The sequence below is a fragment of the Bactrocera latifrons genome, unplaced genomic scaffold, assembly GCF_001853355.1.
Source record: "Bactrocera latifrons isolate USDA-ARS-PBARC rearing strain unplaced genomic scaffold, ASM185335v1 scaffold_174, whole genome shotgun sequence".
NCBI lineage: Eukaryota > Metazoa > Arthropoda > Insecta > Diptera > Tephritidae > Bactrocera > Bactrocera latifrons.
The window spans coordinates 9,552-37,177 of record NW_017535230.1 but is presented as its reverse complement, the minus strand read 5'-3'; the positions used below and the strand labels follow the sequence as shown (position 1 = coordinate 37,177).

The 27,626-nt window shown below is 34.6% G+C and overlaps 2 protein-coding genes across 8 annotated transcripts in view; one reads left to right on the top strand and one right to left on the bottom strand.

Annotated features, from left to right (window-relative positions):
* The first annotated feature begins 1,303 nt into the window (after window positions 1–1,303).
* Window positions 1,304–7,594, top strand: LOC108967058 (sphingomyelin synthase-related 1). Of its 4 annotated transcripts, none has more exons than XM_018930280.1 (7): window positions 1,304–1,510; window positions 1,685–1,879; window positions 1,935–2,445; window positions 3,967–4,312; window positions 5,360–5,517; window positions 6,778–6,944; window positions 7,016–7,594. In XM_018930280.1, exons 2-7 carry the CDS (start codon window positions 1,769–1,771, stop codon window positions 7,505–7,507), a joined length of 1,785 nt encoding a protein of 594 aa, XP_018785825.1. In that variant the 5' UTR covers window positions 1,304–1,510; window positions 1,685–1,768; the 3' UTR covers window positions 7,508–7,594. The 4 variants fall into 4 exon arrangements, with proteins under 4 accessions (XP_018785825.1, XP_018785823.1, XP_018785822.1 ...); XM_018930278.1 differs by having other exon boundaries at window positions 1,304–1,514; XM_018930277.1 differs by having other exon boundaries at window positions 1,304–1,593; window positions 1,668–1,879.
* Window positions 7,595–14,026: 6,432 nt separating this feature from the next.
* Window positions 14,027–27,626, bottom strand: part of LOC108967066 — a 22,298-nt gene continuing 8,698 nt past the window's right edge. For 3 of the 4 annotated variants that reach the window (XM_018930296.1, XM_018930297.1, XM_018930298.1), the window contains 6 exons: window positions 18,548–18,830; window positions 17,410–18,459; window positions 17,113–17,300; window positions 14,875–17,044; window positions 14,540–14,809; window positions 14,027–14,473 (listed from right to left, as the gene is read on the bottom strand). In XM_018930296.1, coding sequence (XP_018785841.1) covers window positions 14,267–14,473; window positions 14,540–14,809; window positions 14,875–17,044; window positions 17,113–17,300; window positions 17,410–18,459; window positions 18,548–18,830 — 4,168 coding nt within the window. In that variant the 3' untranslated portion in view covers window positions 14,027–14,266. Of the gene's footprint in view, window positions 14,474–14,539; window positions 14,810–14,874; window positions 17,045–17,112; window positions 17,301–17,409; window positions 18,460–18,547; window positions 18,831–20,137; window positions 20,755–27,626 lie in introns of those variants that run through there. The other variant, XM_018930299.1, reaches the window with a different exon arrangement.

The window sequence follows — 27,626 nt, the reverse complement described above, 5'->3', positions numbered from 1 at the left end:
ATTCACCATGCGCCTTGAATCTTGGAAAAGACTCGCGAAAAGAGGATCCACACACACCACCTCTTCGTTGATTTTAAAGCTGCTTTTGACAGCGCGAAAAGGAATGCCTCTGAATTCGGTATCCCCGCAAAACTAATACGGCTTTGTAAACTGACATTGAGCAATACCAAAAGCTCTGTCAGGATCAGGAAGGAGCTCTTCGAGCCGTTTGATACCAAACGAGATTTCAGACAAGGCGACTTATTTAATATGCTCTTGGAGAAAATAGTTCAAGCTGCAGAGCTAAATAGAGAAGGTACCACCTATAAGAGTATGGATATCATTGGCATCAACAACCGAGCCGTTAGTTCTACTTTCTCGCAAATGGGTATGGTAGTGAGCGGGGGCAAGACGAAATATCTCCTGTCATCAAACAAACTACTTCACAGTTGATAGTCATAAATACGAACATGGACGATGACAACATACGAGTTTCCGAGAGAAAGCGAAATATTTATAGTCCTTTGCGCATGGGTCACGACGAATACCGCATTCGATGGAATCATGACCCGTTTGAGATATATGACGCCATTGACATAGTTCAGCGAATGAAAAGACAGGGGCTACGCTAGTTAGCTCTGAAAGAACTCGACGTAATACCTACCGGGGGAAGCAGAGGAAAGACCAGGTGGAGAAGAACCTGGCTTCGCGTGGCATTTCCAACTGATGCCAGGTTGCAAAAGAACAATCGACTGACTCGGCTTAATCGCGTAAGCGGTGTTTACGCCAGTAAAGAAGGAAAAGAAGTCGGTATCGTAGAAGGACGATATATAACAGCCACTACTAATGGTTCTTTTTGAAGATAGCCAGTGAAATTTATTATTTGTCATCCGAAAATAGAGGAACCATAACTCACCTGTCTGATTTTTGCGGATGTTACATATTACTACAAAACGAAGCTCTCACGACACTCTCTTTAAGTACAGAGTCTTCAGACTCTCAGCTAACCAACCATTAATCTAACTTCCTAATTGTCTGACGCAAAAGCGGAATAACAACATGTTCTTACATCTTTTTTAAGAAAAGGTATGAAAATGATATACGTGTGTGCTGAAGCTGAAATCTATTGATATAGAGGTTTTATTGTAAACAAAGTCTTTTTTCAACAATTTACGAAAACAAATATATATTTTTGTTATTTTAATAACAGATATTATTTATTACATGGTTTTGGGAAAAGGCGATAAAATGTGTTCAACGGGAGATTTACAGAGAGTTATAATCGATTTGTAATGTTTGGTGCTTTCGCTAAATTTAGTGCAGTTTATTGCCTAAGAGGCTTCTTGGTTATCGGATGTGTTGCGATGTTGTTCATATACCTAATTAGTCACCCAACCATATTGAGTTATAATGCATTTAATGAGAACATACAATTAGTATGGCGCAACAATACAATTATCGAAATGTGATAACAGAACAGCTGGTGTTTGACATTTACAAAGCTCTTATTTACAAATGGCAATATAAATATGTATGTAAGTTGAGATTCAAAGAGAAATCGAATAGATTTTAATTCCAGTACTTTGTTATAAAGATATAATTGACTTCTTTTGGGTATATATTAAAAACATAGAAGAAGTGCCACAAACGATGCAAATAATGTTTTTTATATAAACAATTGATCATAGCCAATTAATAGAATTAGTCCCCCAGATTCGACATGGCGTTTAAAAGCTAAAACAGCTGGAAGTTCAAATCGTTTGGCTCTAAAAAGTTTTGTTTTTTAATAATGGCGAATATGGAGGTTGATCATGGTCATAATAACAATGACATCAAAGTTATAAATACCACACACGATGTAATCCCGCCTAATGCAGAAAAGCCTTGCAGGGAGTGGCAGGTAATTACAACTGCAAAATCCTAAATAATTTGAAGTTGTTCGATTTTTTCTGCAGGAAGAAGATGTTGTGAAATGGGCTGAAGGTGAAGGATTAGATAACAACGTTATAAACTGCTTGGTAGCGGAACATATTGATGGGAGTGACCTCTTAGAACTAACAGAAAATGACATTCGAGACTTTCGTTATCATCTTAAATACGGCTTTACTATGAGTGATATGAAAAAGCTTTGGGTTGCCGTTCGAAAACTTCAAAATAAAAATTCTACATTGCCCCATAATTTTATACAAAGGAACACATTAGGATTGACAGATTGTTTTCCGTTTAATCGTCCGTATATACATCAACAATGCGGTACATCTTCCTGCTGCAATTTAAATGTTTGTAGTTGCCATGTTGAACGCAACGGTATTGGGTCAAATTTTTATTATTCAGATGTATGTTCTCCACCGGTTCCTCCAACTTTAAATGGCAGTGCTGAAGAGGATAACATGTCTCCGCCCATGTCAGTCGATGGCCGCGCGACCAATATACCTCCAGAGTTATTCAAAACAGCTATTAGTTTAGGTAAGTTAAAACAGGTAGTCAGATTAGACAAAAATTGTAATAACATTTATTTATGGGCAACTTTACCAAAACAAAATTTTCAAATCACTTTATATCAGAATAATATATTACTATACATAATATATGTTAAGTTTAACATAATTTCCTATTCCAAAATGGAAAGAGGTCCCCACATTTTCTTATGTCCCATATATGCAATATAAATGATTTCTAGCCCTTTTTTATGTTTTATTTACCATTTAGCATGGATGTGTAAATATAATTTACTGCTAATATATCGTTTAACGTAGTTTGATACAATAGCAACTGATATTTCGCGTTTTTTTTTAATAAATAATAGTGAATGAGGGTAATTAATTGCACAATAAATGACGAACCAACGTACACCTCGGCAATTATTCGTCCAATTTCAACCAAATTTTGTGCATAACATTACTTTAATTTTCTTTTGGAACCTTGAGAAAACTAACTAAATCGGTACAAAATCACCCTTTAAATTACTTGGATTCTTTCACTTTCCAATATACTATAAATATATGTAAATCCAGCAGCAAAAGAGATTAAGGAATATTGTACAAACGCCTTCGAAGAATGGTCTATAGTTCCCATATGTAATGCTCAATCACTTGGTTCCTTCCGCACTTGTCTCTCAATCTTGCTAAATCAAAGCAACTCCCATCGCAAGGACGTCTACTAACAGTGGAATTTCATCTTCCGTTCTCTTCATACCGCTGCGGAAGAGAAGGTAGGTTACTACCGCCCAAGCAGAAATAATTTTTATGATGACGAATACCGAGCTGTCACTGTAGAGAAAAACGCTCCGTACCACGCCACCCTACAGCCAATTTTGAAAGAAGGGTACTGCTCCAAAACGGGTTTAAAAAACTAGAAAAAGAAGCGCAACTGGTTGGTCTTGTGGTGTGAATTACGACACTATTGGCAGCTATATGTACATTTGAAAAAGTTAAGGGTTAAGCTATCTGGGAACCAGCATAAATTTCACCACTATCGGTAGGCAATTGAGCTGCAGTTCACTCTCTCGACGAAAAGAAATTACGCTCCATAAATCTCTCATTATCTCCACAGATTATACAGCGCAGAAACATGGAGGATGGCGACTGGAGATGAGAAAGCACTTGAAGCATTCGAGAGAACTGTTCTTCGCAAGATCTTGTTTTGTGGCGGTGTTTTTTTGTTCTCGGCCCAGACCGACCTACAACCGTCGGTGGCAAAGAAGAGAAATAATATGGTTCCATCCGGTTCTACAAAATTTGAAAGACCAAAACTAAAATATTTTTGGCATGTTGAGTTTTTCCGATAATACCGAATTGGCAAATTTAATTGAAATGAAATTTTGTTCTAAACATTAATATAAGACTTCACACTACGAGTGTTCTAAATATAAGAATTGTATAACGCTTATTACAATACACATTAGGTACTAACTGTATTTTTATATTAATCATTACTTTTTGAATGCGATCGCCATTTTGCTCATTCTAAACGGTTTTTGCTTTGCAGGTTACTCATTTCTTGTCACATGGATAACATCCTTTGTCATGGTCATAGTTCACGAGCGTGTACCTGATATGAAGCGTTATCCGCCATTACCGGATATATTTCTCGACAATGTACCACACATACCATGGGCATTTCATATGTGTGAGATAACGGGCACATTATTGTTTATGATTTGGTGCTGTGTTTGCATCTTCCACAAATATCGCCTTGTTCTTTTACGACGTTTCTTTGCACTTGCTGGAACAGTATTCTTACTGCGATGCGTCACAATGTTGATAACATCTTTAAGTGTACCAGGCACACATTTGCAATGCAATCAAAATGATTACGCGGTAGACGATACTGAGTAAGTAGATCAAATTTATATTTTGAGACTAAGGTGTATCTATTATGCATAACAATTACTATTATTATCTTACTGGAACAAGGAGCACTTGCGTTGCAATCCTTCGCCAACATGACCTTCGACGCATGGGTAATTGTGCCTGCTTCTCTGGGCGAGTGTTGATCAGATTTGGTTAATTTTGAAAATCAGGATAGATAATTATCAGGAAAATATGCTTTTGAAATTCTTAAAGATTTCTCAGGGATTAATCAATATTTTCGATAAAAAGTCATATTCGGTATAAGGGGGCATGAAAAGTTATGGTGCAAATTCGACAATTTTTAGTTGAAAGGTGTTACACTGTAATAGCAAGGAAGGATTTGTTCAAAGTTTTATATCGATATCTTCGTATACATTTGATTTATCTGTTTTAAAATGAAAGAAGCATGGTTGTGGTCCGTTTGTGTCAATTTGCAAACTGTAAGATAAAAATGTCAAAATAATGTTACGTTAATGTTATATTAAACTTCTATATATTCAGAACCGAACTCGACATGTTAAACATATGTCCAGCGTGCAACGAGTCCACGCATGACTCTAACCACCTCTTTGCATGCCCAGCTAACCCTATCCCGACCCTGACGAAACAGAACGTTTCCTGGGCCTACCGTTGGATGATGTCGATGACAACTTATCTGAACCCTACCACCCTAACGGGGACTAGATAACGGTTACTACTTTTCAGCTTCATTAATGTTTGGCTTGACTATTTTTTCATCTCGGAATATATTGCACAGAATATAATAATTTTGTTCATCTAACGGTATTTGTGACACCTAAAACTAATTGAGATAGATATATATGTATTTTCATAAAGTATTCAAAAGCCAACGAATTTTTTTTATTAAAAAAATAAAAAAAAATAAATAAATAAGTAAAAAATAAAGACAACATATGCTCTTTAAATACTGCAGTCTGGATAAATTCAACATTAAAATAATTAAGAACATTGATTTAATTAAACAATTTACCTAACAATCAACACTATTTGCTTGTTTTTTTTTCTAGTCTCTCTTTAATTGAAGCTTTACAGCTACGTATTTCACGTGCCTATACAATTTGGAGTGGACTTGGTATGTCTATTCAAGGTGTTCGTACGTGTGGCGACTACATGTTTAGTGGGCACACAGTGGCCCTAACTCTTTTGAATTTCTTCATTACAGAATGTGAGTAAACATATTATAATTATTTTATATACCATAAAAAGTTTCTGCAAACATTTCATTATAATGAGCATTTTAGAACACTTATACTTAGTACCTTTATATAGCTTTATGTTTATGTTGTCAAATGGTAAAATGCCGGTCTCTGGTTATATTCAAATTTATAAAGGACTTAATACAATTAGAATTGTAGGAATTCCTTACCCTTTTCGTGTTGGTATTAAGTTATTGTGTTGTTTATAGATAAGGGCTAGTTAAATGAAATCCATTAATTTTACATTGAAAGTTTTATTTAGCATAGTTAAAATCATCAAATTTACGTTCGATGTGCCCGGTTATGTTCTATAACTTGTTTAATTTTCACGTTATTTCACAATGCTACTCTCATATAAATCCTCCTACTTATTGTTTATAACATACAGTCAACTCTCGTTAATTCGAAACTCGAGGAACTCTTAAAATATTATGAATTATCGGTTGTTTGAATCATCTAATGGTTCGTAGTTTGTTAATATTATGGTTTGGTTTAATTAATATTATGGTTTGCTTCAAAGCTTCTGCTCAGATTTCTCAATAACTTTTTTTAAGAGAAAAAGTGAGTGCAATGCTTTTTCATCATTTTCGACACTTTGTAGACAGAAGCTTTGTAAGGTGTCGAATGAGGATCTTGCTTCCTTAACTAACATCTCTGCCAAAGGTTCTGATGTTTCGTCCTCATCTTCATCGTTACTTTTTTCTTATATGTCGCAGATAAAATTTCGTCAACGGTTAGTGAACCTGAGACAGCAACATCTTCATCCACTTGAACAATTTTAATTTATAATTTAAATTTTCCCACAAAATGATATAAATATGTACCGGTATAAATATATTTTACCTTTATATTCTTTATTACCTATTTTATTTATTCTGAACTTGTTGGCGTGGCTGCGCTCCCTATTAGATTAAAGTAACATTCTTTTATCAATTGCTTTTAATTATTGTTACTGCAATTGTAAATAATGTCTGCAACACTTCATATTTTCACATTAAAAACATGTATGTATCACTTTACTATTCGAGCGCAGCCCTTAGCCCTTCCTTACTACATATTTACTTATCCAATATTTTATCAAATTTAATTGAAACTGCAGAAGAGATATTTTGTACTTTAATTAGATTTATTTACAAACTTTATGGGTGAACATTTTTTTCTTGAATTGTACAGTTTTATATATGTAGATCATTACACTAATTATCAAAATTTATTCTCTACCAAAACAGATACACCTCGGAACTTGTATTTTTTACATACTATGACCTGGCTTTTAAATATGTTCGGTATATTTTTCATTCTTGCTGCGCACGAGCACTATTCCATAGATGTGTTTGTCGCTTTTTACATTACATCTCGCCTTTTTCTTTACTATCACACACTAGCCAATAATCAGGTATGTATATTATATAATAATTAAAAAATATATGCAATTAATTTATTTTGATGTTCACAATGCAACAACAGGCGCTGATGTCGCACGATTCAACACGAACACGCATCTGGTTTCCGATGTTCAGTTACTTTGAGAGTTCTATTGATGGAATCGTTCCTAATGAATTTGACACCATTGGAGCTCTCTTTGATTGCCTCTGCCAGCTTGTTTTGAATTTTAAAGACACTTGTATGTTATCAGCTCGTCGCATTTGGGTCGAAGCTCCGCAAATATCATTGAAAAGCGAAAATATACCATCATTTTCTAACGTACCAGATTCACTAAAACTTTTAAAGAAACAATCCAACACTGTGACTCAGTTACAAACGCAAACACGAGAGGACATCGGAACATCGATATCGGCCAATGCCTCTAACACACTTACTTCATCACAGCCTGTTTTTGACGTAAGCAAAAAAATGACGCATGGAATTTTGAACTCATTTGGATCGACTGCTGAAAGTCCGATAACAAAATTATCAGGAACAAGCAATAGCATTCAGGGGGACAAGAAACATCAGTAATTAACAAAAAATCTCAAACATGCACAAATTGGCATTTATGGTATTTGAAAGTATTTCCAGCGATAATAAATTAAAATAAGTTTTTAAGTCGTTGCATTCCCTATATTTAGTTATGCAAATACATATACATATGTGCGTACTATCTTGTATAAATGTAGAGTCCTATTTATCAGTGGTAAAGGTCAACCCTAGCCCTTATTACAGATTTCGATAAAGCGTAATATATGCCTTTCTTTTTTAGAATCTGAAACGAGTGAAAATGAAATTTATTTGAGCAATATTATGGTTTCCATCCACTAATACATGGATCAGTTTATCAATATCATATTCTTCTTTAAAATTTAAAAGTTATTCACTTTAAAGTGAAAAAATCAGATCCGTTTACGACAGGAGGCGTGGTTGTGCTAAGGTAATGTCAAAGTATATCAGTTTTGTCTGAAAAGATATGTTATCAAAAGTAGAACTTTTTCCCATATAACTCTTTCATAAAAGAAGATGAATTTAAGTCGAAGAGTCCTGGTAGAGAGAGAGAGAGTCTGATTCTTCTGAGGTGTTCCTCTTCCTCTGCTTCCCCAGCGAGTACTGTGTGGAATACTCTCAAAGTCGGAGTGTTTTCATCCATTAGGGCGACATAACCTAGCCAGCGTATCTCTTAATTCGATGAGCTATGTCAATGTCATCGTATATCTCGTACAACTCGTCGTTCCATAGATTGCAGAATTCAGCATTGCCAATGCACTAAATACCATAAATCTTTCCACGCTAATGTCGCTCTTGTTGAGGCCAATGATATCAATATCATCGACGTACGCCAGTATCAGTACTCTCTCTTGATTATACCATTTCTATTTAGTTCTGCAGCTCGCTTTATTTTCTCCAGAAATAGATTGATTCACACGATAGGGAGTCTCCTTATTTGGATCTTCGCTTGGTATCGAAAGACTCGGAGAGGTCTCTCGCGATCCTGACGGAGCTTTTGGTGTTGCTCAACATCAGCTTACACAGCCGTATTAGTTTTGCGGGGATACCAAGTTTAGACATAACGGCCAGTTCCTTTTGTGCTTCGAAGGTGGCTTTAAAATCGGCGAAAAGCTGGTGTGTGTCGATCTTCCTTTTATGGGTCTTTTCCAAGACTTGGCTAATGGTGAATATCTGGTTAGTTGTTGATTGAAAGGTCTATAGCCACACTGAACAGGTCCAGTCAGTTTGTTGTGTCAGATTTTCCCACGGTAGTTGGAGCGATTGTGGTGTCCCCCTATTTGGGGATTGGGCACATCACACTTAAATTTCAATCGTTGGGCATGTTTTCGTCTGAGCATATTCTACAAAGAAGTTGACGCATTCTCTTTATCAATTCTTCGCCGCCGCTTCGTTGTTCTTCAGACGGGTAACTGCTATTCGAACTTCTTCTTTGTTGGACAATGGTACGTCTCATCAATCGGCGGTATTATGCTTTCACTGCCATTCCGCAGGCCCGATTATAATAGTCTAAAAGTTGGAAAATATTAAAAAAAGGTGAGTAATTTTCGATTCCCGATAATATAATATATTTGTCCATTTTATTCATTTAAGCGTAAGCAGAATCTAGTTTGCACAGAGTTCTTTTAGTAGAGTTCAAAACACACAAAATTCAATCAACAGCAACTAATGATTAGAGTTTCACTAACAGTGAATTTTAACTCATCTCGTCATACTAATATTTTCAAATATTTTATTATACTCTCGCAACAAAGTTGCTAAAGAGAGTATTATAGTTTTGTTCACATAACGGTTGTTTGTAAGTCCTAAAACTAAAAGAGTTAGATATAGGGTTATATATACCAAAGCGATCAGGGTGACGAGTAGAGTTGAAATCCGGATATCTGTCTGTCCGTCCGTGCAAGCTGTAACTTGAGTAAAAATTGAGATATCATGATGAAATTTGTTACACGTATTTCTTGGCTCCATAGGAAGGTTAAGTTCGAAGATGGGCAAAATCAGCCCACTGCCACGCCCACAAAATGGCGAAAACTGAAAACTTATAAAGTGTCATAACTAAGCCATAAATAAAGATATTAAAATGAAATTTGTCACAAAGGATCGCATTAGGGAGGGGCATATTTAAACGTTAATTTTTTGGAAAAGTGGGCGTGGCCCCGCCCCCTACTAATTTTTTTGTACATATCTCGGAAATGACTATAGCTATGTCAACCCAACTCTATAGGGTCGTTTCCTTCAGACATTTCCATATACAGTTCAAAAATGGAAGAAATCGGATAATAACCACGCCCACCTCCCATACAAAGGTTATGTTGAAAATCTCTAAAAGTGTGTTAACCGACTAACAAAAAACGTMAGAAACACTAAATTTTACGGAAGAAATGGCAGAAGGCAGCTGCACCCAGGCTTTTTTTAAATTGAAAATGGGCGTGGCGTCGCCCACTTATGGACCAAAAACCATATCTCAGGAACTACTCGACCAATTTCAATGAAGTTCGGTATATAATATTTTCTTAACACCCTGATGACATGTACGAAATATGGGTGAAATCGGTTCACAACCATGCCTTCTTCCAATGTAACGCTATTTTKAATTCCATCTGATGCCTTCTCTGTATAATATATACATTAGGAACCAATGATGATAGCGGAATAAAACTTTACACAAATATGGTATTTGATGCCAAAGTATAAAATGTTCTGTGACACCTGAACTTAGCCCTTCCTTACTTGTTTTAAATAACTATATCTCGACTAGGTGTCGGACAGAATTTGAACATAAGCAATATTGTCCTAGTGCCAACATAAGAATGGGTAATATAAATAGTACCGCAGACAATAAAGAGGTCAAGCAATTCAATATGGAGTAAATTTAAAAAAAAAGCTTATATTTTTTTACTTGTTTCAAAATTATACATTTGCTTTTGAAAATAGACAATATCACAAAGCATATTCAAAACAAGAAAAAACATTAACTTCGGTGCAATCAATTACTCTTTACAAATAAAAAAGTAAAATTAAGAGCAAATTGTTCAATAGGGACACTTTCTTAAGGAATTGAAGAGTTGCCTTGGGCAAAAATCCATGCTAAAATTCGTGAAGATATCTTGTCAACTAAAAAGTATTCCATACAAGAGCTTGATTTTGATCCTTCAGGCCGTTTGCAAAATTTCAGAGCGATATCTCAAAACCTATGGTTTCACGTATATACAGACAAACGTCATGCTGATATTTATAGCGCATCACACGTTTCATTCTGGAAGTTACAAACTTCGTTGCAAATTTAGCATACATATTTTATATACAAAGTATTCTTACCTTCTTCCTAATGTCTCAAATGCAATATGCATATCTTCCTCAAATTATTATTAACATTCTCTGATCAAAGCTAATAATCAAAATAACCATTGAGAAGTGTTAATGCACCAATACAAAGTAAATACGTAAGCGAGCTCTGCTTAATGTTTGTGTTCGCTCATTTATATTGAAAAAAATCTTTACCTGTGATTTACTAATTCCCGATCCCGGGTTTCTAGAAGGGGTCCGTATTTTAACTAAAGTTCAGTTTCTCCTAAGGACGTCTGGTCGCTGACCACCGCATAACAGACGAAGGACTTAAAATCAATAAATCAAAGTTCATCGGTTAGTAGATGAGTATGAGTCGTGACTAATAGAAGGATTTGGAAAAAGTGAATTTTGGCAAAGTTGGAAACAGAACAAACAGATTTTATGCCTAATGCTTACCACAACGACTTTTTTGTATTCGCAGCACATCAGTTTGACCCGTTTTAATATTTACCCCTTCGTGAGCAATAACTGAATGGTATAGTTTTAATTTTTAGTTTAAAAAATTTCAACTGCTAATTATCTGTAAAATTTCCCCTTATTAGATTGAATTTTTTTTGTTTAATCTGGAGTATAATAGTTTTAACATCAATCTAACTGAGTTGAGTACCAACCCGTTATAGAGGAGTTATCTACCTAACATCTCTTTTTACAGCATACATAAATATTAAATTCAGATAAGTGATCTACACCAAAAATGTTGCGTTCAATTCAATTTTCGTTATTCAACGTTTTGTAAATAGATTACAATCATACATAGTAACATCTTAATTTATAGCGTATATTATGGCCAGGAGATGATCTGGACTGATTGTATTTTCATTTGTCACTGAACTAAAGTATGCTTGAGAACATTGTTCCACACATTTTTATTAAAATAACAATTCGCTGACCGTTCACCTACTTATCTTCGACACCAAACTATAGTATAACCAAAGTTACAGGTTCACTTAATTTTGCTAAGATATCTTACATATTTACTGTTTATAACCTTCATAAAGGCAACCGTTAGTTTGATTCTGAAAGCAAAAAACTTCATTTAAATATTAATAATTTAAAATATCGTTACAAGCGTGGTTTTAGTCTGATTTTCACAGTGTAACAAGAAATTTGTTAATGTTATGTATCAAATTTATTTAAAATTGGTCGAATCGTTCCTGAGGTGTAATATTTCATCTAAAAGTGGACATTGTTGCGCCCGCTGTCCAAGTTTTACACCTAGTCTGTAGGTCGGCGTGCCGTCTTTATGTAATGGGCAATTTAATGCACTTACGTTTTTCTTCAGAGAGTTACAGCACTTTTTATAGTTTTCAGGACAAACTAAGTTTATTTGGTGGTGAATTTAATTGAAATAGCTTTATTGGTTTCTGAAACCAGAACTGTCACTTTTAACTGCGGTTTCTTGCACTGAATTACACTTTTAGTTATAACACTTTATAGTGTTTCTCCTGAAAAAGCATTTGGTAGACGGTACAGTGGTCCAATTGCCAATACCAAGCTTCTCAGAATGTCTTTCGAACATATGTAGCAAGTTTCATCAATGATGTCTCAATTTGCATTTTAGTAATGATAAACGGACAGACTAGTTAACCGGAATTCAACTCACTTCGTCATCACTGTCATATTAATACTCCTTGTAGACATTTAACTCTATGTCTAACAATTTTTATACTCAGTCCACATACTGCTTGAGTAAAAAGCGAGTGTATGAATTTTTGTGAACATTCGAGTATTGATATCAATATATAATATTTGACGCTTTCTCATGCCTCCACAATTGAAATTGAGACTTTACTCATTTTTATAGATGGAATGAAAACACATGCCATCGAAACTGTAAGTTAATCATTCAATTTGATTTAAAAAAGGGTAAGCCCCTTTTCCTTGTTATAAATATTACTATTAGGTTGTCAAAAAAGTCTTGCGGTATTTTCGCTAGTTGGCGCTGAGAGCGCGTAGTTCTAATTTTATTCGTCGCATCGGGTCATGTTATACCTTTTTGGAAAGCTCATTTCACCCGCTAACACGTGTTTGATTGATTGTCGTTTCTTTCACAAGTCCTTCGTGAGTTATAGCGTCGCAAACATGGAGCAAAATAAAGAGAAAATACGGCATATTTTACAGTACTACTACGATAAAGGTAAAAATGCATCTCAAGCCGCCAATAAAATTTGTGCAGTTTATGAACCCGATACAGTTTTCATTTCCACCGCACAACGATGGTTTCAACGATTCGTTTTGGTGTAGAGGTGGTCGAAGATGCGCCACGCTCCGGAAGGACTGTCGTCGAAAAAAAAAGCCGTAGCATCGGTCAAGAGCTGGGCATGAGTCGTCAAAAACTAAGTTTATGAACAATTGAAAATTCAATAAAAATACCTCAAGAAATAGAAGGAAATAAGTTCAAAATTTGTCAAAATAATCTCTCTTTTAATGTATTCAAGGGTTTCCTTAAAATGTTAATCCGTTTTTAGTATTTTATGCTCTCTTGTAACTTTGTAAAACCGAAAGCATACTCGTATTTTTGTAAAAAAAAAGCACGTTCCAGAGCGACCGAGAACTCTTTGCTTCTTATCGAATACCTCGAAAAGTATTCGTCGAATTTACTTCAAATGTTCAGAAAATATGTCGTTGAAATTTTGTAAATTATACATTTAAAAAATGCAACAAATTCACTTTTTGAAAATTTTCACTACTCCTAATCCCATATATCATACGATATATTATTTTGTGTGCCCGTTCCATTTTTCAATAAAATACCTTTTATTTTTTATCAAAAATATATTCAATAATGTATATTGAAAATCAAGACATTTCTTTTTCGGACTAAAGTCCTATTCATACTTATATTAACCCATTTTGGTAGCTATGAAACAAAGTAAATATATTTGACGTCTTGCATTGTGGTATTAACCTATTAATATTCAAATGTCACATTATTCTTAAATAGTTATTATAGCCTTGTTAGAGCTATTGAACCTTATAGTCTATGCCCACAATTTTGATAATTGCAATAAATTAACTAAAATTAACTTTCATTAATATCGACACAAGCAATTTAAATTCTTAAGTTTTATACAATATTTACTATAGTAAGAAATTACATCTGCATACATATATATTTATCACACATTTCGTATTGGAATTTGTAGTAATTACAAAATCTCTGTAAACATCGAATTGTGAATGTGAATGTGATTTTTTATAAATAAATAATCTACGCTAATTGTATTTTCCTAATATAAATATATGTACATAATAAACATATCACAAGATCATACAAACGATCTAACCTGTCAAGCAATTCATTGTTTTTAAAAACAAAAACGAAAATGAATGTGAGGAAAATATCATTCTTACTTAGAGTATTAAATTGAGCGTTAAATGACTTCTTAAAGTACCTCAGCCGAAATGAAAACATTTTAGAATAATAGCTTGTCACCGGAAGCTAATTCCACACTTTTTAGCTATTTGAGGTGTATGAATGGATGCAATCGATAATAGCAATGGAATATCGTTTTCACTAAGATTAAGTGCTGTTGTTACAGTACTTAACTGGCAAAATTCTGTTTCGAGGAGGAAGGCGGCTAACGATTCCGATTGAAGAAATATTTCTTGCATTTTCGATTCCAGAAATGCCAAACACTGAAAATTTGTTTAACAACATTTAATGTACCAGACATAATTTTGTAAATCAATAGCAACACAAACCTCATACGCGGAAATTCCAGCATTATTCATTGCATGCACGGTTTCGAGCATATTAGAAACTAATTGCGACATTCCCACTGGGGTACTTTGTTCGCCTACGTATGGAAAATGTTGAAGTTGTGACGAAATCAATCGTACATCCCACTTTTCCATATCCGCTACGATAGCCACATTCTCAGCAGATAATGAAATTAGTGATGCAGCACGAGCTGATAAAGCCAGATCTTCTCGAAGTGACATCTGCCATTTTTCTGGAGGTGCACAAGTACCCTAAGCATATATAAGCATTTCACAATTATCATAGCTTCGTTCAATTTCAATTAAAATTTAATTACCTGTAAGACCATATCAGACACGTAATGATCACTAACATTAAGAAAAAGTGACGGTACGAAACCTGCTCGCAATTTCATACCATCTCCAGCACTAATTTCGTCTTCTTGCGGTATATCTCTAATTCCGGGTACCGGTAGTTTTACTAAATGTAATGCTTCATTTACTGCCGCACACTTTGCAGCTACAGATGAGATAGAACCGCGGTGTGAGGATACTTTACGTGTATTTGTGTTGTACGTCTTTTGTCGCTCCGTTGGAGATGGAGGTGAGCACAATTTAGGCTCAAGTTCTGCAAAATTATCTACAGACGAAGCTTTCAGTGTATCAATTGAAGCAGCTGAGCCGATGGGCTGCAAAGTACGCGTGCTAATCGATGGCATGTGTGTTGTCGGACCCCTCAAAACTTTGGTCGCGGATTGGGGACAATGTGGAGAACGTATCTCATCTGTTTCAAATTCCAATTCAGTAGCGTTGGAGGGCGTTTGATATGAGTTAAGTATGCTATTACAAACCATACATTCCGTAGAATTATCTGATGTACTTTCAATAGCTGTCGACGCAGATGACGAACAATCTGAAGTTAGACTTTCTAACGTGATACCACCACCTTGTGTTTTAAATTTATTGCTCTTATCCATTAACAGGTCATAGTTGGATAACACTAAATTTTTGCTTTTCATGTAGTTAGTGGCGATTTGCGGAAACTGTTCAAAGTTAAACTTAACGCCCGAGTGTCGCTTTGATGTTGGGCCGTGTGTACGTTGATGTAGTAGACAAAGTTGTTGAGTGCTGCCAGTTTTAGAATCATCAGCGTGTGTTGTTTTTGTACCCTCATTTTCAATAGCTGTTATAAGATCTTCGTTGCTTTTCTTAATGTTAACAAGTGGCTCATTTTCGCCTAACATAAATACAACACCTCCTATAGAATTTGCACTTTCATTGGCACGATTTTTCTGACAATTGTCAAAGTGGATTTCTTCTTCTAAACTCACATTTTCACGACGCGGCTCTATGCCCCATGTCATACGATCAGTCTTTCCCATGCTATTTTGTGTAATTAGATCTGAAAGCGACAGATTAGTCATGGGTTCATCTAATTCCATTTGACGTCGTAGTTGTACTCCGTCACCAGAATAAGACATATTCAATGCTTTCTCTCCCCGTTGTAGCTGTTTTAGGCTGACACCTTCTTTTACAACTTGCCAGAAAATGTGTCTCTTTCCTGTATCCACAACCCCCTCGTCCGCTAATGGCAAGTGTCCTTCAATACCAGTATCTATTTCTATGGCTTCTACAGCACCTTCTTCACTTGTACTACCACCACCACCAAGTGAACTTTCATCTTCTATGCACAATTCTTCATTATCTGGTGTTGTAATTAAAACTCTTATTTTTCCCTCTTTCTCTGCTAGAGACATACAGTTACTGTTGTTTTGACATGTTCCAATTTTTAGCAATGATTTTTTTTCAATGCCTGTGTCCATTAGGTAATTACCAATTCGTAATTCTTGTTGAACAAAACGAGAATCTCTAAACGCCAGTACATTGGGAATTTCATTCTTTTTTAAAGTACGGACAATTTGGGCACCATCCATCTCCTCATCACTGCTTTTTTCTTCTTCCCCTATCGTCTCTTCAGATAATTCTCCACTATCTGATATAGTGTTTAAATTTTGTTTACAAGTGTGTGTACGTTTTAGCCCCCCGCCATCGTTTATTATGTCTCCAGAGAGAGATGACTTTTTGAGATTAGAACCACGTTGATATGATCCGTTGGTACATTTCTTTAATACTTCATTTTTTCGCTTTTGAAGTAGAGAATTAAGTGTATCCTTGTTAAAGTCTTCACGCTTAGCAGAACGTCTCACTTCCCCACATCGTATGAAATAGGTGAGTATGTTAAGCAGTCTTTCCACTGCTAATTTTTCTGTCCCATATATAACCGTCCGCGCTAATCTTGGTGGCAGTCCAATAGCTCCATATAGGTCCCCCATTTGTGCCCACAGGGCATTATAGGGGTGTTTCTGTGAGACTTGTAGAAGTTTGGCGCGTTGTTCTATCGCTGCTGTAGATGACTCAGTCACGGAAGATATGGAATTAAATGCGGCAACTGTGGATACCCAGCCCAGATGGTGTGTTAAAATGGCCGTCAACATAGTGCTGATAAAACTAGAAAAAGTAAATAAGTTCATAAAAGATTTTTTAGTTCCATATTTTAGAATTTGTATAGCACTTACAAATTAGTATCCTTAGTATCAGCAAATGTAAGCAGCCAACATAATTCTTTCATAAATTTTTCTGCAACGCTCTTTGAATACTTGTTGCCGCTGGTGGTTATACTGAGCCAAATAGGGCATTTGATGCGAGGTGCAGTGAACAAGTCGCTGAACCACTGTTGTGTCTCCAGCCATGCTTGAAACATAATCTGTAAAACGTTATTTATTTGGATGTAAAATAATGCAAAGCTCTTATATATATGTGCATATGTGCCAATAAGCACTCAAAGCCCACTTTCTGTACATATTTCAACTAACCTGGTAAAATTCTTTATGATTAATGTATGCTCGCTCCGTACAAGCACGCAACCGACCCAACACCGATTCCAATAATGCTATGTGCTCACTACAAAATAGTTCCATCTCCTCTTCAAAAGACTCACTCATAGTGATGCACACAGCCAAGCCCAGCTTAGCACGTCGATGCGAAGGCTTACCCCCAACACTTGACAGCGTATCTCGACGTCGGCCAATTTCTGGGTTACTGCGTGATTCATTCGCACTATAACTAGCTCGTCTGTAATTCGGCACACCCATATTCCCGCCTTCACTGCCTCCACAACTGGAATTCCCCGTTGACGAATAGTTATCACTGATAAATCCGATTAAATCATTAATTGCATGTTCATTCTCGAACGATGTGCGTAGATTACGAGAGATGCGACGCTGAAGGCTACCGTCACTTGTATTATCGTCGAACAATGGTGTATATGCAAAATATATTGACTCAAAATTGTATTTTTGCAATGTGTCTATTTGCTCCGACGACATGGAGCCGAGACTACTGCGTGTAGAGTACTGATACGATGCTGACCATTGATCGCTGGACATTTGACTTCTACTCATGCCATCGTAACCCGAATCGGTAACAGTGCTGTATGTTGACGAAAAACGTGGTCCACTATCCGCTCTACCACCATCAGAAGCTGTTGATAATGACTGTTGATCTGGTACATCGAGCGGGCTAGTTATAAAACTATTACGATCGCTTGGAGTTAGGCTAAATTGTCGGCCAATGCTCAAAGGATAACCCAGCATTGAAAAGGAACTCATCGAAAAGTTGTCCATCGAGCCATGTTCACTGGAGATAGATGTACGTGGTGTGGCCAAACTGTTTGTGGAAATAGTCGAGTATGGCGAATGTCCATTACCAGAATAGACGGGTGTGAGAAAAACTTGCGAACATAAGATACGAGGTGGCTCTTGTAACCAATGTACTTTAAAAGCTGTTCCGCGAAAAGACATAGCCGATGCTCCGAATACCATTTCTCCAATATTAGTAAATTCTGCAGAGTTCGGTTGTACATGCTAATCATTTATAAATTAAGTATAACATTATATTAGAAATCAATTTTCTTTATATGTAAATGTATAAAATTAATGTACAGTTTCTCACCTTATAGCCATATTCTTCACAAACTTCAATGAAACTATTACTGGAATGTGTTTTATAGGCTTGAGATTTACCACTATTCGCGTTACCATTTCGACTGCGATTGTTTGTAGTGTATTGACTGAATCTTGTAAAGCGATCAGTACCGCTTTTGCCAATATTACCATTTGTTTCCTTTAGTGTCACTTTTTGCAGTGCGTTGGAGTCGAACAACAATTTGCGGCCGGTCTTGTCGCATTCTCGATAAAGGAGGACTCGCACTTGTCGACCATCAAATGGGAATTGGCTGTAAATGAACAAAAGGACACATGATAGAAAATTAAATCAGTATTGTAAATTTAAAATTTATTGCATAAGTACATACATATGTATGTCTATAACTGTAAAGATAAATATATGGGCATATTTTAGTTTTCAGAAGACATCAAATAACAAACATTTTTTTTGCTGCTGATTTTCAGTAAAGAGTAAATATATACAATATGTACACACATATACATACATATATAAATGTCAAGTGGAGAGTGAGAAGGGGGTTTTAATTTTTTTCGAAAAATGTTTTTTGCCTTAAATCAGAGCATAATATCTCAATTCCAAACCGAATTTCTCAAAATTTACCAAGTTACGAGTATTTTTTATCTTGCTTACGAATACTTTAAATCCAATTTTAAAACTTGAAAGCGATTTTTCCAAAAATACTGCAGAGATCGTTTTGATTTGTTTAATATTATTCGTATACATAAAGTTGTAAGCTGTAACGAACCGAAAAGTTAGCGTTCAGAATTGTAATTGCAAAAACTCACTTTTGTACGTAAGCCATTAACAATTTTTTTTAACAAGCGTTCAGTTTTTAAAATATCGCTGAACTTTTTTTTTTGCCATTGCCGTAATTTTACTATTTATGCGTAAATTAACTGAATATACTTGAAATTTCATACTGCTAGTTTTTAAAAATAGAATTTAACTATTTCATAAAAAATTATCATAAAAATGGGCCTTGTTTCAGATTAATTAATCCCACTCTCCCCTTAATGTTTGGGATAAGTATGCGAAAATTAATTAAATATTATAAACTGCACATTCATAATTGAAATTGACATTTAATATGTTAAGAAAGAATACATATAATATACGAATAATTCAGCTTTCAGGTTCTTATTTAAAAATTTACATGTGTTATATGTACACACATTCACACGTGTGCATTCTACAACAGAGTCTGCTAATTTTAGCGAAGCACGTGAGCATTATTCATTAAAATCATGAGTGTGCTAACCAATTTAAGTTGAGTGGGCATGATAGCAGCGATAGCGATCATCAGCTCTGGCAAGTAGATTTTTTTTACATATGGTTATTCTTTCGCTTTAATTGATTTTTTTTAATTTATTTTTTTTTGAAATATTGCAAAATGAAATATAACAAGTAGGAAAGCATAGATGGCTTCAAATTCAGTTCCGACAAATTACATTTGTATATTATTGTACTTGAAAGTAGTGAAATTAGCTGAAATATGCTACTCTAACATCTAAGTCTTAACTATCGAGTATATACATGTATATGTATGTACTTATGTAAATATTCGAACACACTTACTTGTTGCGCAAAATAACGGAACGCATTCGCAAAGGTGAAGTACCTTAAACCACAATTTTATTTATCAGATTTTTAAAATTTTTGACAAATATTTTTCGCTTTGTTGCCAATAGTCAATAAACAAAGACCAATTAATTAACATTGTGCAAAATATAAAAGCGCCGCCGTTCAAGTTGATAAAACATATTAATTGCACATGTCTCCACACTTTTGGAAAATAAATATAGCTTCACACCGTTGCTTTCTCACACTCTATGATTAACGTAAGGTTGTAAAATATAAATATGCGGATAATATCATTCACATTATCGGTATATGCACATATGGTATTTATACAGCTAAGAATAGAGAGAATCGCGCGCAATAAGCATCAATTGAGAAGACGGTTTTGGTACTACGAACACTTTCACACGCAGACTATGATACAAACTAGACCGTTACCGTGGTTTCTTCTGTTTTCTTTTTTTTATAGAAACGATATTAAAGATTGAATAGTTCCCAATACTGAAAAATATATTTTTCTACTATATATATAGTTCATTTCGGGTAATTATTTCTTGTTTATTAGCCGCTAAAATCGATTGCACTTGCTTAAATTTCAAAAATAAATTAATTTAATTATGAACGTATTACAAAATATGAAGCGAGTTACTTGAACGCATTCTGCGTTGTGTTTTGCTAGAGATTGTGGCCACAGTAGCTGACTTCATTTGTCACAATTGCCTAACTGTTTTCACGTTATCTTGATATATTTTTATGCGTTGTGCTAGCTTCGCTCTCGCTGGCCGACTGAGATGGTGTTCGGCATCCATACATAAATAGCAGTGAGCAAACTCAACACATTAAAACAATTCATACGATCTGTTTTAGAAACTCGGACGTCAGCAAACCAAATAAATGGTTGGGGTGAATTTTGTATGCAGCTCACATGATCTGTCCAGTCAATAAACTGTACATAAACGCGCACAAAGTGCTGACCAACACAGCAATTAAGTTTCTCACTGGTAGACCAATTGGCTCCCAAGTACAACGATTGGGTAAATATATATATAGTATATATATACCCAATCGTTATATATATATATATATATTATTTATATATACGGGGTATTTGTATATATATTTACATATATATGTATCTATATAATATATATACATTAGGGCTGTCTCTTATACACATCTAGATGTGTATAAGAGACAGATACCCAATCGTTATATATATATATATATATTATTTATATATACGGGGTATTTGTATATATATTTACATATATATGTATCTATATAATATATATACATTAGGGTGCTTAAAAAAATTTTGGAATTATTTTTTCAACTCTTACCCCCTCAAATGTTAGTGATTGACAAACAACAAATCCTCCCTCAAGCCAGGCGCTGTAGCTTAACTCTAAGGGGTCGCTATTTTCTTTTTTAGGTTAGTTCTAGTTGTTAATATGAATATGTAGTTTATAAAAGACACTCCTTTTATTATTTTTTAATTAATTAACAAATTATAAACAAAAAACCAGAAACGTAAACACATTTTATGTCACAGCTTATTTCATAAATAACTAAAATAAGCTAAATAATTTATTTAAAACTTTTTTAATGTTTAGTGTGATATCTGCTAGCTTTTAGTACAGCTTTCAGTCTAGCTGGCACGGAGTTATCTAATTTTTTATACTTTTTGTTCCAATTTTCTTCCACTTTTCCAAAATAGCACTTTTTGGATGTTCCTTATCAGTAATGCGGGTGAATGGACCGGTGGCTTCAATAGATGTGGACTACTCCGTATTAGCCATGTCTGCACTATTGGCGATTTGTGTTTAGGATCGTTGCCCTGATAATATCGAAATTTTGACGACACTTTGGATTAAATTTTCTTTTAAAATATTAAGGTACAATGACTTATCCATAACATTCTCAACAAAGGACAAATTTCCACCCCGGCTGCAGACATACATGTCCCTACCATAACACTGCCCCTACCATGTTTAACAGTTGGCCTAGTGTTACATCTACGAAGTTCAGTATTGCTTTCCGCCACACGTAAGCCATTCCATCTGACTCGAAAAAGTTAAATTTCGACTCGTTACCAAGAATTACAGTATTGCAGAAGTTAAAATCCTTCGTTGTCAGCTCCCTGGCAAAGGCAACTCGGCCTAATTGTTTTTTTTTTTATTTTTTTGCTAATGAATGGCTTCTTTCGGGCTAATCGGGCATTGAAGTGATGCCTACGTAGTACCCGACGCACAGTTTTAGCACAAAATTATTTCTCTAGCTCCTCCTGAATCTCAGTAGTTAACTTTGGAACTGATATCCCCGAGTTTTCTTTAATTTTACGCACAATTAAACGCCCGTCAAGTTAATTAAAAATTTTATTTGATGCGTTTCGGCCTTTATTTTGAATGTGACCTTCATGTACGAAACGCTCAATTATATTTTGCACTGTCGCACTACTTAAATGTACTATCTCAGCAAATTTTCGCAGTGATTTTCCCTTTTTGAAATTGTTTATAACCAATTCCCGCTGCTCAATCGTATTACTATTACTGAATGACAGATTTGGATTAGAAATACCTTGTACCGTTCCCCACCCAACTGGCTATCACTACAACATAGCCAAGTGCGTGCATGAAATAAGCTGGGAGCAATATTCCAAGAATGCAGCTGCATTTCATGCCCTTGTGGATATAAGACTGTACTCTTACGAACTTTACTTTGCTTGCTGTATTAGTAATGCATTGTAGAAAATGCATAAAACACATTTGAAGAAAAAATAATAATTATTTATACGTATATAAAGCTTATTATGGTTTTGAAACATGAGTTGAATTACATCATTTGGAGTTATAATTTTGCGCTAGTTTATGAAGTCTGTGCTAACTGGCACTTTATTAGCCAATATAAGAGCTGAGGACATCTCAACGTTGGATATATATGTATATGTATATGTATATATACATACATATAAGTATGTGCTATCAAAATAGACCTTCGAAAGCAAGTATTTTTCACAAATTCCTTGCGTTAACATTGTACATGGGCCGAGTAGCGATCAGTGAGAAGATCGATTGCGATCGCTACTTTTTCTACAATTTAGACCACTCTAACGTATGATAATAAATTAACCGCAATAAAGCCATATAATTTTATACGATAAAAGGAATTATTTTGAATATCATACCGTACACTTTTCTTAAATTAATAATAATAATAATAATAATAATAATAATAATAATTTGTATATTCACCATAATTCAAATAGTGCGGAATTTTATTTAATTAGTAATTATACAAATATGTTTCACTAGTATTGTTCATGGCAATAAGTCTACAAATTTAGAATTGTTTTAAGATCTAAAATTTATTTAATTTCCAAAATTTAAGCAGTCGATAATGTACTAATCCTAGAACCAGAGCTTGTCTGATGGTCATACATGAATTCAATGTTTTTCTTTTATGAGCAACGAAGATTTCGTCATTCAAAAAGCTAAAACAACTCAGGATTCGAGAAACAAAAAACGTGTACACTATAATTTCATTAAAAATATTGCGCTATATGAAAATACACTGACATTATAAGTATTTTGTATGATCACCCTTGGTATCCAGGACAGCTTGTACTTTTCTTTTCATAGAATTGCATAACATCTAACGGTATGTTCTCCCATATATCCTGAAGTGCAGCCTTAACCTCATTTTTGCTGAGGTCGTACTTTTCTTACGTGGTGTAATAGCCATTCCCTAACTGTTAACGCTGAATACTTTGGATCGTTATCGTTTGATTGGACCAAATTATTTTTTTTAATATTCAAATATTCAACTTTGTTCATTATGCCATCGACAAAAATAAGACAGCCGACGCCATTCGCACCCATTGCTCCCCATACCATTACGCTATCTACTCAGCTATATACATATATGTAAGTGAAACTTTAAACGCGTTTTTCTCGAAACGACATTTTTCAAAATTGCTGGCGTCATAACTCAACGAGAAATTGACCGATCGACTTCAATTACGCCATTTTATTAATTTTTGATATTTTTCAAAGATCGTAGGTCATTATAAAGGAATTATCTTTAAGTTTAAAAAACTTTTAAAAATATTTTTGTTTTAGTTACTCATGCGGCCGGAAGCCCATAACTCAGTTATTTTTCAACATTCTTTTATAAAAAAAAACTTTAAATTTAGCTCAAAATATATCTTATTATGTTCAAAGAAGTTCGAAATATTCAATCGCGTACTTTCTCTTAAAAAAATTCACAAAAATCGTGTTACACTGGTTTAGCCCCTTAAACTTTGTTTCTTTAGAGCGTGTTCCTCTTTCCGTCACACAAACCGACGTCCATCAGACCCAAATAAAGTTATTATTATTAAATTTTGAATCATAAGTAAAAACTGCGGTATCCCAAAATTCATTCTGGTAGTGCATATAAATCGTTTATAATCTTGAAGGAATATTTTTATTTGATCGATATGGCTTGTTACGCGTATATGTTTGGAATTCGAGTGAATGTAAACAATTTTGGACCGTTTGAGAAAGGATATCGGCTATGGAAGCTTGGCAGTGATTACTGTGGAAGTTTCCCTCTTCGATGCATCGCTCAATCGCTTCTGCCTGGGGTGTGCAAAGTTTTGTGGGTTTACCACTATACTTATACTTTAGCTGTCTACGTTTGAATTTTTTTGATTAGGTACTGTACCGTAGTATGTGTAGTACCGTAGTATTTCCCCAATTTCTCGGGTGCTTTTAACTTCATTACAATACGTAATAAAAATTTTGCATATCCATTAACGTTTGTTTATTAGCCATTTTTTGGTACTGTATTTTTCTACAAAAATTTATAAAAACTCACCCGCGGTGTAATAACATACGAACATCCACAATTCATAATTAATAACTGATAAAAATAACAGGGCTTGCTGAACAAACGAATTTGATGGCAACGCTTCAAAAGTTGCACAAAAAATTTAATGGTTTCAGAGATATTAAATGTCGAAAACATAATAATGATGCAAATACAGTAGAATCGCGCAAAAGTTAACTTGAGAGAAAGTTAAACCTTCGGCTAAGTCACAAGTAGCTTTTGGTTAACTTTTTTTAACTTATCTATTTTTTTCAAACCAACCGTTTGTTTGGTAAGAAAAACAATTTCTATGTAATTTTGTCATGGACGTTTGAACTTAGAGAGTTAAAAAATGTCAACAAAACAGAAAAAATCATTGCAAATCAGATTCAATTTACGAAAAAACGGCACCTGGCCAAAAAATTGCTAAGGATATAATCCCATTTATGTGGTGTACGAGCGCAGATGGTTCATATAAGTTGAATTCATTAATAATTGGTAAATTCGCATCCCCCGTTACTTCAAAGGGTTGGAAAATTCAATGGAATATGCTAAATCGCAAAAGGAGGTACAATCGTTATAGTGCAAGGTGCGTGGTGTTGACGACAGCACTGAAGACGTCGAAAATTGGAACGACAATCAAAATGCGTAAGATGACGTAGATTTCGAAGTGTCTCGCAATGAAGTTGAGGATCAAGGATAATATGCAACAGAAAATGAGTTTTTCGGAAGTAGTTGAATGCATTAACACCTTGATAAAGTGGTATGAAAACAATAATGATGCAAATCAGAATGCTCACGAAAATTATCAGGAGCTATTACACAAAAGAAAAAATACAAGCAAATTAGTATGTACATATGTATATACGTATAATGTGAAAAAGTACAAACTAAATCTAAGTTTAAATTGAACGTAATTTATCACCAAAATTACGTTTATTTCCCAGTTTTTTTTCAAATTCGAAAACTCTTTGGAAAAGTTAATATTTCGGAATAGTAAAACACTCTTGGATCGATGCAAAATTTTCCTATATTGATGCAACCTTTTTATGCCGTGTGAAGTTTGATTTACACAAGCCAATTGCTGTAACTAAAAAAGTCAGAGAGAGCCAAATCTGGCAAATATGATTGCTGAGCGATGAATATGTTTCGGCCAAAAGCCAGTCGCAATCAATCTAGAATGTGACGGAAGCTTTCAAGATTTCTATACGGGTGGATGATAGACCCGTTTCATATCCAAAACATTTACCAAAATGGTTGAGTCGATCCATAAGACATCGTAAGATCTCTGTTGTCTTTCTGATACCAAGAAGATTTTTAAGCACAGTATCTTTAACCTGTGGATGTTATCGTCCTTTACAGAGGTGGATAGACAGACGACTCGTATGACTCAAGTTTTCTTTTGGAAAGTTCTAACAAACTCATTGTTTAATTTTTATTCGCATAGTAAAAATCACCAAACAAACAAGCAACAATCACACCATAATTGGCATATGTATATACATATATATATGTATGTAGGTCAATTTTCACACGAACATAAAAATGGTTGTAACAAACTAGTAATACAATTTTTATTGATTCAGTTTCCGCGTGCAGTCTAAATGTATTTTGATTTTGAATGTAAAAATAACTTAAATTTTTCATTATCTATGTAAGCATCAAAACCATAACCGTGTGAAGCAAAAAAAAAAAACAATGCCAGATTTTATAATGTTATGTTCAATAGATACATCAGCGATAACAAAAGATAATACAAATGGAATAAAAATACCAAAAAAAAATTATATTATCAGTTTTGTTCTCGTGATGTACACTAGTGTGAACCATGTGCCTGATATTATTAAATACAAATGCATACATCTGTGTGATTATGTACTTACAAATTATTGATGTTAATTAGAACATTTAGCAACTATTACGAACGAAACCTCAGGTCCAAAAGAAAATAAATACAGAGCCACATGCTATTTAAGCAATGTATATAGGACAGCATATGACTGTCGCACAACTAAGTTTGATTTACGACAAACATAAAAAACTGATGTGTTAAAGTTGTGCAGTATTTTTAATGATCCTTCATTGGTTGATGACTTTGGCAAAGCAATGTACTGTGACCAATTTGGCTTCGCTAGCGGCATTTAATTAAAATTTTCAAATTTGAAAAACCGTTATTTTTTTTTAACAATCGATAACAAATACATTCACTAGATTTGTATCGATTTTTAAAAGCTCAGCTGTGCTGTAAGCTGATGAACAGCTGTGAGCTGTCAAAGTCAGCATATGTTTCTGCAAGTGTTGTGCAAAATATTTAAGCCTTTTTGATCATCGTTTTGCTATTCGTGTTAAACTTGCAAATATTATTATTTTCATTAAAAGTTTTGTTATATACTAACGCCAAGGTATGTACTTATGATATTTATAAAACGTAATCGTGTTTAAGTGTATTAGCCACTCGCCCATTGTAACGTACACCTGTCTTTCGTGGAGCAGAACTCTCAAAATTCACCTAGATTCAGTGTAATTTTAAATTTTCCTATATGTGTAAACCATTGTGTGTCCAAAATGTCCAAAATGAACTGCGAGTACCTGCGAGCCTTCAATTTATTGTACTTTTTAGGCAAAATGTCTGTGTCAA